General features: G+C 36.1%; 1 protein-coding gene across 1 annotated transcript; it reads right to left on the bottom strand.

Annotated features, from left to right (window-relative positions):
- Window positions 1-2,417: 2,417 nt before the first annotated feature.
- On the bottom strand, window positions 2,418-7,178 carry LOC149243441 (uncharacterized). The gene is made up of 3 exons (XM_089371213.1): window positions 6,954-7,178; window positions 6,269-6,799; window positions 2,418-2,465 (listed from the first exon to the last, which is right to left on the bottom strand). Exons 1-3 carry the CDS (start codon window positions 7,176-7,178, stop codon window positions 2,418-2,420), a joined length of 804 nt encoding a protein of 267 aa, XP_089227339.1.
- Between the last annotated feature and the right edge of the window lie 4,021 nt (window positions 7,179-11,199).

Raw genomic sequence — 11,199 nt, 5'->3', positions numbered from 1 at the left:
ACCTAAAAGGATATTGAACCATGACAGAAGGATGACACTTTATGTTGACTTGGAAGGTTTCAACACTGACCCTGACTGTTTGGAGGGTGAAGATGAAGTACAAACCAAATCTATCATCAAGAATGCAAGACATAGAAACAAGGAGAGGCGCTTGGCATGGATACATCACAATGAAGTCTTATGTCATAGTGGTCAACTCATGGCCTCTCAAACTGTCATCACATAGTCATATGGTGTCCATGTACTTTGCTATATGATGTGGAATATAATTATTTATTTTTCGAAGAAATGAGAAAAATGTAAATATGTGGAAGTCTAAAAGTCACATGTGGACAAAAGAGTCACCAGGAAAAGTCCAAGAATCATGTAGAAGTTCAAAGGTCATTTGGAAGCTCAAGGGTCATGAGGGAAGCTCAATAGTCATAAGGGGAGATGAAAGTTCATCCCTCTTGTTATAAATACACCCTCATAACTCAAGCAAGGGGCTTGGAAGCTTGGACTTGGAGAGCTAATCTTTTACCTTGGCTCCTCTAGCTTGGCATAAGATAGAAGATCATTCTTTGGAGGAGAAAGTAGTGACTTAATGCTCCACTATTGGAGCTAGTGTTTCACCATTGTAATTGTATACTTGGAACTTTCACTTAATTATGAGAAGATCTTGGAGCCGACACATTTTCATGCATGTATTGTGAATGTTGTAAGACTATTATTTAGATGTTTGCGGTATATGTTTACGTTCATATATGCTAAAGAAAATGAACTATTTTGTTGGCTTTGGCATGCATCTTATTGAATGTGTGTTGTATTTTCTTTCATGCATCGTTGTTATCTTGTGAACTAATTTGCAGGTTAATCAACAAATATTTCCTTGCCCTTCTGGGTCTCTCTTAGAATAGTACTATTATTTTTCTTCTAGAGGCTTACTATTTCTTTCTTCTCGTGCAAGTTTTCTTTTATACATTGAAATTGGTGTTTCACAATGTCAACTTGCTTGTTTCAAAGGTTGTGTGTGTATTCTCTTATGTTATTCATTGTAGCCAAGGAAATCCCTCAAGATATGGTGGTCGGGCCTTTACTCTGGATGAGGCTCCTACACCAAATGGTGTGAGGTCTTAGTGAGACTTCTCATTAAGGATACCCCCTGTATGTTAGAGGCATCCAACACCGTCAACATTATGGAACTAGAAGGAGGGTCATATGAAAAGCTAAGTCCATGAAGTATGTTTGAATCTCTTATCTTAAATGTCTCATTCCCAAATCATGATCCCAAGTTTTTTTTCTAATAGATAAAATTTTAAAGTCCCCATGGAATTGATTGATGACCCTTCGCAATTGAAGTTTGATGAGAGGGTGAAACATTCATATCCAAACATATTTATTTGTTTCTCGAATTTTGTGAATATCATGAAATCAATTGTGAAGACGTCGCTTGTAAATTATTCACCCTCACTTTGGAAGGTCGATTTAAGAAATGGTGTCATAATTTACCAACTGCTTCTATTCATTCATTTGAACAACTCTCTATGGAGTTTCATCAAACCTTTGGCGAGTATGATTATTAGGATGTTTGTAAAAGGATTGATCTACTTAGAATGAAATCTAGTGAATCTGTAGAGGATTTTCTTCATCGATTTCTTCACCATTGTTATGAATTCCCCGAGGGAGTGGTTGAATCAGATTTCATCATGGAGGGAGGACCTTTGATTCTACTAACCTTGAAATCTTTTGAATCTGAACATCTGGATAATTATTCTCTTCCAACTTATGTTGATCATAAGACACCTCAAATCTATGGGGAGGAACCTACTATTCCTTTTGTTCCTTGTTTGCCTCTTTTCTAAGTACCTATTTGGCTTCCTCCTTGCGATAATGTTGAAGTTGGGAAATCTGAAAATCAAATTGTTGATCCATCTTTTCAACCTTCATCCTATTCCAATGCTATAGATCCTATGGGGGAGAACTTGGAATGGTTCAATAAAGGCAAGGAGTCTGAGGTGAATGTTGATATTGTGGTTTTTCAAAGTCTGCTTGATCAACCTACTTCAAAGGCAAGCAGTGATCATATACATGGTAATTGTATTTAACATGTAGAGGAGCAAAGTGTTGAAGATATGTCATATCTTTCTTCTATCTTTCAAGATGATAATCTCACGTTTTTGGTTGATCATCGATCTTGTAATCTTGATAATTTTTCTAGTGATTCCAAACCATTCATTCAAGTTGAGACTTTGGAAAACCATCACCTTGACATCCATGTTTCCACTAATATATGTGGTGATGAGTGCCCAAGTAAATGGGATGATATTTTTTTGATCCATAATCTACTTTTTATAGTTTACAATCTCCATTTGTGGATTGGAATGCTCTTTCGATTTGAGATGCTTTTGAAATATCTCTAGTTCATAGATCTTCAGATATCAAACCTGAAGAACTAAGCTGTCAGGTTCTCGAATCTTCAATATACCCTGTTGAAGAAAACATGGTCAATTTCAAAATCATATTCGTATTGCCTTTCTTTGACCATTATGATGATGAAAATTGTGTTGATTCATTGTTCTTACAAGCTCAATTTAATTTAGTTACAACTGGTGTTTCTTATCTTGAGTCTTTTCATCTTTCCTCTATTAATTTTTTGTATTTCTCTATGTTGTTTCAATTACTTTAGCCGAATTTAGTTCTTCAATTAGAAATATTTCAACAATAATTAATATTTCTAGTCATCAACAGTAATTGAAGATAAAACAGTAAATGCAACGACAATAGGAGACAATCAACAACATCAACAAGAGACATAGATTTGGTTAATGACCAAGGAAAACCCCACAAGGGGGAAAACCCTTTGAAAATGTTCTTCTATTATATTGTCATAAAATGTTTAACAAAGAGTACAATGAGCCGATGCAAAATTATCTAGCAAAAATCAACCAAACAATATCTGTAAATATGATCCCAGCAATGACACTGATCAGGATTAACTTTCCTAGCCTGCCATCCACTACGGTCTCCTGTCAAAGTGAAACCCTAGATTCCAAATGCATAGAGAGTGAGATCAGCGTGCAGATGAAATTTTCTAGCCACATAGATAACCCTGCATGCAAATAGATATTGTGGAAAATATCCAAAGACAACCCAAGATTTGTAGATCAAAAACTCTATTCACATGTGCGAACCCTGGACCCTGTAATTTCAAACCTATATGAACCAACTTCTGTGAACCAATACAAAGAAGAGAGAAGAATAAGATTCTTGATGATGATGTCCAAATGAGCTTGAGTTCACTTGTATTTATAGACAATTTTGGAGGGGAAATTTGTCATTATGCCAACCTTGACAGTTTTGACATTGTGGGGTTCACTTCAAAAATATACTTTCCCTTGTCCAAATCAAGTGCTTCGAAATTCAAAATTGGTCCTCTTAGAAAGAGAGATCTAATCCCATGATTGGAATTTGTCAATGAGCTACCAAATTAACTCTCCCTCTCATCTAGGGAGAAATTCCAACGACATCATGTAATCATCGCATGTATCTTGACATCATATCATGTGCCATCTCTACTCAACTCCATCTGTTGAAACATTCTTGAATCTAAATAAGAAGAATCATCGGGGAGCTACAACTACCACCCTCTCAGGACAATAAGGAAGGTCCTACGGTACAATCTCACCTCATGTCTATGACAATGGGGAAGGTCATATGGGACACTCTCACCCCAAGTCATCTCATAGGGGAGCATATGTCTTCCACCCTATGTCGAGCAATAGGTGAGATACAATATCTCTTTCATCCTATTGCCCACTGATCTTCCCAACAATGGCCCTCAAGATTCATGTGGTAGAACAATTACATCATAATCAAGTTTGGGTGAGATACCTGACTTACCAAAGGTAAGGATCACAGCCCCCCAAGCCTCCTCAACCTGTTGGCTAGATAGGGAATGACAATCCCAACAAGCACGACTTGTGGGTATGATGCCAACTAGGTTGTTACAGGCTATTTTTTCACATCAACCCAAAAATCCTGAAAATCAAATGAATCAACGTCCTTGAACACTTTGTCATAATCCCTTTGTAAAGCCCTAAGCATCAATTCTCCAAAAATTATGAGTTTCAAGGTTTATCTGCTAACACCCATGATTTAAGCCTAGTGCACTCTGCATGCTTGTCCACCAATTTTGGGTACAAGTTTCATACCTGATCACCAATGTTGATCAACGCAAGTTTCTCCATTTTTCAGGTGCATTGATTCTAGAGTTTCGGGAAAAATAAAAATCGATTTTGAATCTTCTCCTTCCGGAAGCTTCTAAGGTGGTTTTAGCCATTTACCATGGATAGAGATCTTGAATTCCTATCTAATCCTACTCTAGTGGTCTTATCTCTTATCCCTTAAGCTTATCCTCCCTCATAAGTGGATCTCAAGCCTATATTGGTAAATCTTAAACCACCATGTTTACCCTATAAATTCACTGCCTCCCATGGAGTTTGGGTTGGCTTTTGGAGATTACTAGGTTGGATTTTGGATATTGATAGTACCCTTATGCTACTGCTTTGAGCTTAAGGAATCATCATCCATCTGCATTAGGGTTGAGTGTGAAGGTTTGCTTTGTAACAAGGAAGGACAAGTCAATTGGGAAGACATCTACAAAGTTAGCTTCTATATATGGTTGTAACTCTCTCCTCAAGCATCATGTTTTCCTATACTTGTGTTATGGTTATGCTCTTGTATTTCAATGCCATTTTGAATCATTTAGTATAGATATTGGATTATGCTATGTGGATATTGTAGTTCCCTTTCTTGTTTTAGTCATTGTTGCAGGTTCCATTTATAACATGTGGAGCTAGGATTGGAGCTAGTATTGGAGCTTATAAGCAAAGAGAAGAGGAGGTATTACTACAAATTCTAGGTAGGTCCATTTTCCATATTCCAAATCTAAGGAAAACTTTGATTCTTTTTGTCCACTGTTGTTCTAGATCATCCCACTAGATCTAGGGGATTCATTTTTGTCTGCAAAAGTGAAAATTCCATATAAAATTGGGTATACTCTACTAGACCAAGATAGGGGAACATCTGTCTTCCACCCTATGGGTGAGAGATAGGGGTGATACCCTATTTTCGAGAGATCCCTCGACCCTAGGAGCCCTCAATGCTCCATTCCCTCCTTGGGGAGCTCAACCAAGGGGGAAGAGCTATGCTCAGTGTTCTTGATCAGTGATGCCACTTATTAGGAGGGGTCACATCCATCATTACAAGCTACTCTCTGAAGACCAAGAACTTCCCTTTCAACAAAGCCTTGGTGAGAATATTTTCAATCTGCTCATTTTTCGATATGTGATGGAGTCTAATGGATCTTCTCTGCACCATTTGTTGAATGTAATGATATCAGGCATCGATATATCCATGAAGTATAATATCTATGACATAATATCTCAGACCAAGAGTGATCATCCCATGTAAATATCACAAAATGTGTTTGGAAAAAATCCAATGTGAATGGATAGGCTCGATCATGAATTGACTCAATGTGTTCAGTGCATAGCATATATTTGGACGAGTGTTCACTAAGAACATTAGATCCCCAATCAACTGTATATACTCAGATGGATTCACCAAATCGGGTCCTGTAGCTTCTCCACATATCTTCTTGAAATTTATTTCCATCAGATTGTGTAGGGACTTGCATTCCATGATTCTAAATCTATCCAAAAAATTCACAATATTTTCCTTGTGAAAGGAAAATATCACTGGGCCTTTGCCATACCTCAAGGCCTAGGAAGTAGTACATGAGTCCAAGGTCCTTCATCTCGAAATCAGAGGCTAGCTCCCTCTTACAATTGATCATCAGGGTCTCACTACCTATCAAGAATAAATCATCAACATATAAAACCAAAATAAATGGCATACCTTGGACTACCTTGAAGTAGAGGTTGGGATCCACATTGCTTCTTATGAATCCCATCTTCATTAAGAAACTATCTATGTGGGTGTACCATGCTCTGGGGACATGCTTCAAACAATAAAATGTCTTCTTCAACCTACAAACATGTGTCTTTCAGTCCTCTACTTCAAATCCCTATGGCTGTTCAACATACACTTCTTCTTGTAACATGCCATGAAGGAATGTTGTCTTCATGCCCATGTGATGAAGGGTCCATCCCTGACTTGCAGCAAGGGAAAATATGGAATGAATGGTAGTGTATTGAGCCACAGGAGAAAATATGTCATCGTAATCTTCTTCCTCTTTCTAGGATAATCCTCGAGTCATGAACCTTACCTTATATTTCTCAATGCTTCCATTGACTCCATGTTTGATCTTGAATGGCCATTTTGAATTCACCACAGATTTCCCCTTCAGTCTTGACACAACATCCCATTCATCATTCTTCATAATTGAATAGTATTCTTTGGCCATATAATCCTTCCAAACTCGTTCTTTCACAACTTCTTCAAAGGAGTGAGGCTCAACTTGAATCATATTTCTCATTGCTACAACATATCCCTTGTACTTGCATGGCTTCTTACTTTCTCTAAAATTTAACCTTCTAGCAAGAATGTATCTTTCAGCATCCTGTAATGTGTCACAAAGCCAAAGTGGCCTCTTCCTAGCAATGAGATCACATGGAGGATGATCCAAGGGGTCCATGGGCTCCATGGGATCATCAACAATGTATCTCTTTGATTCAGACATACAAGGACATTCTAAATTATCCATATCATAATTCTTCTTCTCGGGAAGAAGAGAAAGGTCCCTTGCTTTTCCAAGGGCAACATCTTCATCGAACGTTACATCCCTACTAGTTTCAACCTTCTTTTGACCAGGAATATATATTCTATATTCTTTAGAATCTTCACAATATCCAAAAAAACATACATTTTCTTCCTGTGGCCTCCAACTTGTTTCTTTTGTCCTTTGGCACATGAAAATATACAGGTCAACCAAATATACGAAGATGACCAACATCGAGCTTGACACCTGTGAATACTTCTTCAGGAGTCTTTTTGTATAATTCTTGATGAGGAACCCTCTTTTTAACATATACATTTGCATTAGTAGCCTCTACCCAAAGAAAATTTGGAAGCTTTTGATCATGGAGCATGACACATGAAACTTCCACAATAGAATTGTTCTTTCTTTCAACCACTCCATTTTGTTTGGGATTATAGGGAACAATCGCCTCCTTCATGATATCTTCCTTATTGCAAAATTATGTGAACTCATTTGATATGTATTCTCCATTGTTGTTGGACCTAAAGATCTTAATTTTATTCCCTGTTTGATTTTTGACCAAAGCCTTAAAGTCCTTGAACAAATCGAAGTCCTCGTCCTTATGCTTCAAGTAATATATCCAAGTCTTCCTTGAGAAATCATCAATGAAGGTTATATAGTAAAGGTGACCACTAATAGAATGCATGGGCGTTGGCCCACATATGTCAAAATAAATGAGTTAGAGGATGCCATTCGTCTTGTTCTTACTAGAGGGGAATGGTCCCCTTGTCTTCTTTCCACTAGCACAACTTGAACATACTCCATCATGTTGAGCGCAAATATCATGGATTCCATAGACAAAATTCTTTAATTTCAGAAGGGATTCATAGTGGACATGGGTCAATATTCAGTGCCACAACTCGCTTTGATGATTTGTATCATGGATCATTGCTAGAAGAGGTCTTCTGGTGATTCTATAGAGTCCTTCAAATCTCAATCCCAATGTAAAAGCATCTCTCATGGAGGATCCAACAGGCCAAGTAAGTACTTTTCCTTTGATGAAAGAAACCCTCATTCCTTTGTCTTCCAATGTGGATATAGATACCAAATTCTTCTTCAACCCTGACACATACATCACATCATGAAACAAAATAGATTCCCCAAAGTCCAAATGAAATTTAAAAGAACCAAAACCCTTGACCGAATGAGTGGAGTTGTCTCCAAGAATACTCTTCAAATTTGACTCCCTCTCTACCAAATTAAATAGAACTTCCTTATACCTAGAGAAATGATGAGAGGCCCCACTATCAACCAACAAACTATCCCATGTATCTAGGGGAGAGGAACTAGAAAGTGTAGAAATAATGATATATTCAGATTGATTATCAGCATTACTTTCATACCTAGTATTTCTTGACTTCTTTTGAGGAAGGTGGCCTTCTTGATGATCGATTTGACCATCTCTTCTTTTTCTTTCATCTTTTCCATTATGATCATTCCTCCATTCATCTCCTCTTCTTTAATTTTTAAACCTGTTACTGTTTCTTCTAATGTTGTAGCGTGGACCATTGCATAGTGACCTTTCTTGTGTCAATTGAAGTATTCAATGTGCGATGTTTCTCTTTCGTTCCTTCTCTTTAAATTTCCAGGAGGAGGATTCCTTGAATTCAATGAAACTCATTTTCCTTTATTTTTCTTGTTATGAGAGACAAAAGCAGCAAGCTCACCTTCTTCATGATTTTGAATCATTCGTCTTGAAATCATCCTTGATTCTTCTTGAGGGAGCCTTCCAACAATCTCATCAAATGACGAGAAAATATTTTTATTGCTTATAGTGGTAACGAAGGTTTCCAAAATAGGAGGGAGACCTATAAGGGTTGCCATTTCCAAGTCCCTATTAGGCATAATTTCCCCAACTCTCTGCAATTGATCTCTAAGATGAGATATTCTCATAATGTAGGATTGCACAAACTCTCCCTCATTCATTTTCATATCTTTGAGTTGATCCTTCAAGGAGATGATCTCATTCAAATTGTTGACTTCATGCATGTCAACCAACTTATCGTACATATATTTACTTATTTGTATTTCCAACATAAGAAAGTAAATGATCGTGTAAATCATCATCTATATATATATATATATATATATATATATATATATATATCTATATATATATATATATATATATATATATATATATATATATATATATATATATATATTTTAAATCAACTTTCTTGCACTTGTTCTTGATAGCAACAGAAGCATTCTCCGAAGGTTCAAGTACCTTTCCTTGAATGTATTCCAAGACATCATTGTATTCCGATATGGTTTCCAATTTGATCTTCCATGCATCAAAGTTAGATGAGTCTCCCAACTTCTCATTTTCCCTGATGTAAGATGAAGACATCTTGATTCGATTAGATAGGGTCCTTCAACTTTTCCAAAGATGATTGCTTCAAATATTGTCTCCTTTGGGCTTATCCTTCACCTAGGCTTTGATACCATGTTATTTTTTATAATTCTCTATGTTGTTTCAATTACTTTAGCCCAATTCAATTCTCCAATTAGAAATCTTTCAACAATAATTAATATTTCCAATCATCGACAGTGATCGAAGATAGAATAGTAAATGCAGTGACAATAGGAGATAATCAACAACATCAACAAGAGATGCAGACTTGGTCAATGACTAGGGAAAACCCCAGAAGGTGGAAAACCCTTTGAAATTCTTCTATTACATTGTCATAAAATGTTCAACAGAGAGTACAATGAGCCAATGCAAAATTATCTAGAAAAAATCAACCAAGCAATATCCAGAAATATGATCCTAGCAATAGTATTGATAAGAATTAACTTTCCCAACCTACGGTCAACCACGATCTCCTATCAAAGTGAAACCCTCTATTCCAGTCGCACAGAGAGTGAGATGACCATGTGACTAAAATTTTCCAGCCACATGGATAGGCCTATATGCAAGAGAATACAGTTAAAAATATCCAAAGACAACCCAACATCTACAGATCAAAAACCATAATCACACATGCAAGCTTCGAACCCTGTAATTTCGGACCTATACAAACCAACTTTTGACCTATGTGAACCAATCCAAAGAAGAGAGAAGAAGAAGATGCTTGATGATGATGTCCAAATGATCTTAAGGTCACTTGTATTTATACACAACTTTGGAGGCATGATTTGTCCTTAGGCTGACCTTAACAATTTTGACATTGTGGGCTTCACCTCAAAAATACACTTTCCCTTGTCCAAATCAAGTGCTTCAAAAGTTAAAATTGGTCCCCTCAAAAAGAGGAATCTACTCCCATGATTGGAATATTTCACTGAGCTACCAAATTAACATCCTCACCTCTAGCACACTATTCATTGTACCCATATATGTTTGATAAGTTTTTTACCAACAATTTCTCTTTATACATAAGATATTTGTTCGGTTGGTCATGATTGCAATCGGGTATAGGATGTGTGATTCTACAATTAGAGGATGAAAATATTGAATCCATTATTCATGATCTATTCATCTATAAATCTTTCATAAGTGAGGAGCAAGGTGTTGCAACTCTGAATGATCAAGGGAGTTTTTCGATTGATGCATATGAATTCTCTATCCATCAAGAATCTAACATATTTAATCTTAAATATGACCAAACTAGTGGCACTAATTTTTTTTTCATTGATACATCTGACGATAGTGGTGCCTATCTACCCGTTGATTTTTCTAAGCCCCCCAAATTTGATGATTCATTGTTAGAAAGTTCAGAGACCTGTTAGGAAGACAAGGCACTTCAACTCCTGTTGATGGTAATGTCAGGTTATCGAAATCTTGTTGAGATCTAAGAACTAAGTTGGATACATATTTTCACACATAATTATTTCTTTAACATTTGTCCATTGGATGTGAGCTAATTCTTGAAGGAATTTCAATGTTTTCAAGTTAATCCTCCTAATCCTCAAGATAGACTTTATGATCAAATAAATGAATCTTGCTTTATTATTTTTTCATCATGCCAATTAAAGGAAATTTTAGCCTAAGAGTGCCTATGAAATTTTCACGTACATAATATGTAAACCAATCAAAATCCTTTAAATTTAAAAAGAGATACATGTAAATATTTTGAAAGGAAAAAAAACTACTTTTTTAATTGTATTTTTGGCTTATCTCCTTATAGGTTTAATCAAATTTCAAGTGTAGACACTCATTGGATGCATAATTAAATTATGCATCCAACGAGTACTCGTTATGCATGATTTTGAGAAGACCCACATTGATAAAATTGAAGATACATTAAAAAAAACGTGTTGAACATGTTTTTTTAATGTAACTTCAATTTTTATCATTGTGGATCTTCTGAAAAGTATGCATAATGGGTATTCATTGGATGCATAATTTAATCATGCATCCAATGAGTGTCTACAATTGAACTTGTAGAAATTTTGAATAATATGACACTTATTCATAGAGATTATCCTGATTATAC

This window comes from Pinus tabuliformis, chromosome 8 (assembly GCF_031772625.1).
Source record: "Pinus tabuliformis cultivar Carrire ecotype Pingquan chromosome 8, CPIR1, whole genome shotgun sequence".
NCBI classification, from domain to species: domain Eukaryota; kingdom Viridiplantae; phylum Streptophyta; class Pinopsida; order Pinales; family Pinaceae; genus Pinus; species Pinus tabuliformis.
The sequence above is the reverse complement of the archived record's forward strand: the minus strand, read 5'-3'. Positions and strand labels throughout refer to the sequence as shown.